We start from the raw sequence: 5401 nt of genomic DNA, 5'->3' as shown, positions 1-5401 counted from the left end.
ATGAAAAAAAAAAAAAAAAAAAAAGGGAATAGTTCTAACATTCGGGGTAGGTGATGATATTAGCGCTAAAGTCGTGACAACAACATATGATTAACTCAACATACACCAGTTCGAGAGCACATCGTAGCATACGTCTGCAAGAGAATTCGAATGAAATGCTCTTGCAGCTTTAGATATTCCAACAGCTTCCTAAGTGGTTATTTCTAGTACAACATTCTATGTATAGTTGAGTTCACAGTTAAAAAAGGTAGATTTACATCAGGAAATATGCAGTACTTGCAAATAGGAAGAAGAGTTATGAACAGACCTACCGTCATGAGTATCTTCTCATAGCCAGATAATACCAAAACAGGTAGAAGGTATTTATACACGTCTTGGCTCTCCTGTTATGACCATCTTTGATTTATCCACGTCTAGGCTTTTTGGAGCTTCCTCTTTTCGAGGGTAGCAAGGATCTTCTTCCCATAAAGGTTGCTTTGCATCAACCGTTCGTTAACTTGGATCAACTTAAGCAAAGCATCACGGGTGTGTCCCTGACATTATACAGTGGAGACCAAGTTAGGCACGAAGAAGAAGAAACTTTGAGATAGAACCCCGTTTGTGAAGGCTGAACAACAGTTCAAATGCGCTTGAAAATTTAGGAGCACTTCTGGGGTGAATGCTAAACAAGAACATATTTTGATACCATCAAGTTATAGATACTCGGAAATAATTACACATCAGTCACAATGACGGTAACCGGACCATTTTCCCCAAAATATTCTAGCTAGGCTTGTCAAGCACATGGATCTCCTATTATGCATACTTGATCTATTCTAATGACACTTAAGGTTGTCCTGTTTTGCTAACGTTTTGGATCTCCAATGATCCAAAGAGAACATCGCCCACTAATGGTACTAGATTAACTAGGCCAGAAGCTGATTATTTCTGTCGGAGAGTCAAACTTCAGATAAATATGTTGGGAAAATGATGTCAAGCAGATGTCAAGATGTTGGTGTACAATCACTATCAGCCCAGTCAATGAAAGAATTCTAGACCTGGTTGAACAATTCTGGATTGAACTAAGTGGATTATGTTACCTTTGATGCTGACAATGCAGACTGAATGACAAAGTTCCCAAAAGGATCAAGAAGAAGCCTTGGGGCACTACGACTTTTCAGCAGTTCCATGATAATTGTTTCAGAGTTATTTTCTCCTGATTCTAACAGAAATTTTTCCACCACATTACTCGCATACTTATTGCAGGAGAGAGGCGCAAAACACCCTTTGAATTGTTTCAGGAGATCTGTCGTGACTTCTTGTATTCTCATTCCGAGTAGGTGTTGCACGACATAGTTGCTAGAAGAGATTAAAAGAAAAATAGATAAGGATACAAGAATTTAGACACTAACCGAGCTTGGATTAAACAATGCAGCAAGCTTTTGAATCATACCCATAAGGATCTTGAGCTAGTCCCACAGCATTTTCTATTATCTCATTTATCAATTGCTCTCTTACTTCTCCAAGAGAGTTTTCCACGCATGATTGTAGCACACAGCATCCACTTTTGTTGGTTGCAATTTTAAAGCAGTTGTTTGCTATCTCGTTGAAAAGATGCTGTCAATATGAATCCAGTATCAGACAGATGATTGAGCTGAAAGAAATAATTTATGCGAAGAGGTGATGTTTGTCATACTCGGAGGTAAAATTAGGACAAACATATCCAACACTTACAGGATGACACTAGAAGTATGATTCTCAAGGAAAGGCAACTTTTACGGCATTTCATCTACGGGATAATGAAAAGCATAAAAAGAACCAAACTCTCAACAACTTATTACAACTGATGACATATAGGAGCAGCTAATTTAACACCACATTTCTTCAAATAAACAATTAAAATAATTCAGCCACCGCATTATATAACAATACATTCAACTACGGAGTTCATCACTCACTTATGCAGCACAAGAATAAAAGTTTTTGCTTCGACCATTTTTTGTTGTTGTAGACCCTGATGAACATTAGGTCCGTCCAATCTAAGGGATATAGCCTAAGTCACAATTGGGGACAAATAGGCTTAACTTCATTTTTGGTCCCGTAACTTAGGTCATATAGCATTTTCGTCCTTCAACTTTCTAGGGTAGCATTTTTGTCCTACATTTATTTAATTTTTGCAATTTGGGTTCTTTTTTCGCCGGAGTTCACCTCCACTGGCAAAAAGGGTGAACTCCGGGGAAAAAAAGAATAAAATCGCGAAAATAAAAAGGATGAAAGACCAAAATGCTACTTTAGAAAATCAAAGGACAAAATGCTAGCAAACAAGAGCCAATAGGAGCAGTAGCTCCAATTCTAAAAGGTTGTGTGAGATGCACATGCATTTTCCTGCAAAGAAAAGGATTGAAATCACGAAAATTAAAAAGATACAAGATTAATGCTACAATAGAAAGTTAAAGGACGAAAATACCAAATGATCTAAGTTACGAGACCAAAATTGAGTTTGACCCGGACAAAAATATATATATAATTGATGATTAATGGGATTTGAGTAACTTTAAGCAAAAACATCGCTACAGCCATGAGGTGAGGCAAGCAAGAAAATGGTAACACTTGAATTAGGTACTAACCCACATCATGTGTATGGAGTGTAGGTGTTCTTGTGTATAAGAGCATCTTACACAAATGTCCGAGAGTTTAGAAAATGTCCTTAAGTAATTAAAAAATTCTTTTGAGGAGCTTATTAGCTCTCAAAATAAGGTATCAAAACCTTGTAACTCCTTAAATAAAGTAAGGTAGTCGGGACTTGTCTTCTAAGATCTTAAAAACTATTTTGTTTTGATCATTTAAATTACAAATTGCCATTTCTAATAGCATATAAAGTCTATGATCTTATTTGTTCAACATTTAAAGGCTTACTCTAAAATAAAACCTAAAAGTTATAAACTCAAAAATCATCTTATATAATCTAGGAGCTTATATAATACTTTAAGATTAACTGAACACCCTCTTAGACATAATTTCTCCTTTCATGGTGTTTCATGCATAGACGATGAAACTTCAGGGTGGTGAATGATTGAGCTACTTTATCCAAAGCAGAGTTGGGATTTGGAAGTGAGTTTTGTTTGAAGCATTCATCCGACCAATTCAGAACTTAAATCTGGAACTAGAGACTAAGAGCAGTAATTCATCTTTGGGTCCGATATTTCAATAATCAATCTTCCACCAATTATCCGTCTTGGCCAACAAAAATTGGTGATGAGAATCATCGTTTTTGTTGTCAGCATCATACCTTTTTCAAGCCCATTAACACACTGAAGGGAGTGAGTGCATACAGTGATAGTGTACACCTTGATCAGCGTGATATTCAGATGGTAGTAAAATGGCGAGAAGTGGTAGTATTTCCAGAAAGCATATGTTACCAGTGCTAGCAGCAAGAATTAATGTGAAAGTTTGAGATGATCATGTACACAATATGGCAAGTTGTATCGTCAAATGCTACGCACATCCTTTATGAGATTTGCATTATTTGTGAATTAGGTACTAAGGAAGGTGATAAGGTATATTTTCACGTCCAACCTGTGGGATTATTAGGTAATAAGCCTACATGGAGGTTCTTTACATGCGAGATTGCTAAAGCCAACATCAACTTCAACAACTCCTCTAACAACCTTCAATATAAAGAAGCTTTACAAACATCCTTCATTTCTAATTAGACCATTAGTATCCACCCAAAAAGAACATATTAACAAGTAAATAATGGAATATATGTATAAGAATAAAAAGTGAAAAAGAAAGTGTGGCGGAGAAAGCAATTGATCCCCTGTATAAGGGCTGCTGAAAACATTACTATGTAGCATGTAGCATCAAGTATAAATTCTGGGATTGGCTAGTCATCAATCAAATGTACTTATTGGCCAGACCTAATGAAAAAGTACCAAATATTCCAGTCATTGTAAGTAAGAGATGAAGAAATACCTAAACAGCTTAAGCTATTTAACTACATAATTCAAATATGATAATAAAGAAACATGCATGTAATATATTTCTCTTAAGATTATAATAAACACTCCTGTAAACCAAACAAAAGCTGGTTCCACCTTAGCAATTGACAAAGGATACTTTGTCATAGAACCAGTTCGGCGGTTTTGGTTGGTTTCTTATGACAAGATTATGGTTTATTGACGGCAAAGCAGAGCTACTTGTTTTTCTCCTATGTTTTAGCAATTATTTACTCTGATTTTGCGAACTACCAGATACTTTAACCGAGTATAAAACAGAAACAGGTGAAACAAAGTAATCTCATATTAAAATTAGAGCACTTATCAACTGTTTGACATTGTAATTTAAGTAATCACGAGTAGACAGAGATGCCATATTTTATTACCTTATTATATTCCCCGGGGAATTGCTTAACACAGTACTGTATAACATGCTGGCCGTTGGGGTCAGTGGCCAACGCAATAGCACCAGGGCTTAAAGCCCAAACGACCAACGATATTTGTTGAGGTGTAATTAGCTTCTCCAACAATTTTTGTATTGCTCTAGCCCTGAGAATCCTCAGATCATAAAACAATATGCATCAAGATTTTCTCAATAGCAATATAAATTAAGAAATGAAGCATCTTGAAATACCAGAAGTCAAATTCATTCATACCCATATGAATTGAGACAAATACTAATGAGCTTAAATGGAAATTTCGTGAGGGCCATAATGATCCTAGTCCTCTGATTCTCATTGCATGCCACAAAAAGCTTCTGAACAAAATGACTCCCAAACTGATTCCTCATCAAATCACCTAAGAATTCCATCACCTCCGGTAAAACCATCTCAATTTCTTCCTCACTCACCCCCTCTTCAAGTTTCAAATTCAGCATACCACTCCACACTTGATCTTTTGCTAACGTAACTATTCTTCCCCTCATGTTTTCAAGAGTAAACTGTTGCTGCCACTGGTGCAAGTGCTGGTTACTGTACAAATGAGTGGAACTATAAAAATTGCTTTTCTGGGCCGAGGATAAAACTGGGAAAAGGGTGTTGCCTTTTCTTGAAGATGGTTCCTTGCCATGCAAGAAAGACAAGTCATTATAATCACAAGTAGCACTGTAAAAATCTTGTCTTTGAGGATACTTCATCGATTTCAGGGGGTGATCACCACCATTAACATATGGGCCTCTCCCAAGAAAACCAATTGCATCCGGGTCCACATGGATATCCTGGTGGGCCCCAAAAAAGCCGAAAGGCCCATTGACTCCACCATTGTTACTTTGCGACTGAGCCCAAAAAACAGCCTGCTGTCTTTCTCCAAAAGCCATTGGTAAAGGAACTGATTCAACCTCCGGTACAGCATCAAGGGTTGCCGGACGACTGATAAACGACGGCTTTTGGCCATGAGAACCGAAATCGGGGAACAGGGTCAGTCTT

General features: G+C 37.1%; 1 protein-coding gene across 1 annotated transcript in view; it reads right to left on the bottom strand.

The window, feature by feature from the left end:
* LOC105155576 (pumilio homolog 12-like) overlaps positions 13 to 5401 on the bottom strand; it is a gene marked incomplete in the record, with an annotated part of 5604 nt that continues 215 nt past the window's right edge. The window contains 5 exon segments of the mRNA XM_011071467.2: positions 13 to 533; positions 1080 to 1338; positions 1433 to 1596; positions 4364 to 4526; positions 4634 to 5401. Coding sequence (XP_011069769.1) covers positions 414 to 533; positions 1080 to 1338; positions 1433 to 1596; positions 4364 to 4526; positions 4634 to 5401 — 1474 coding nt within the window.

This window comes from Sesamum indicum, linkage group LG2 (genome assembly GCF_000512975.1).
Source record: "Sesamum indicum cultivar Zhongzhi No. 13 linkage group LG2, S_indicum_v1.0, whole genome shotgun sequence".
Taxonomy (NCBI): Eukaryota; Viridiplantae; Streptophyta; class Magnoliopsida; order Lamiales; family Pedaliaceae; genus Sesamum; species Sesamum indicum.
Note: the sequence above shows the minus strand (reverse complement) of the source record. Positions and strands in the feature narration are given on the sequence as shown.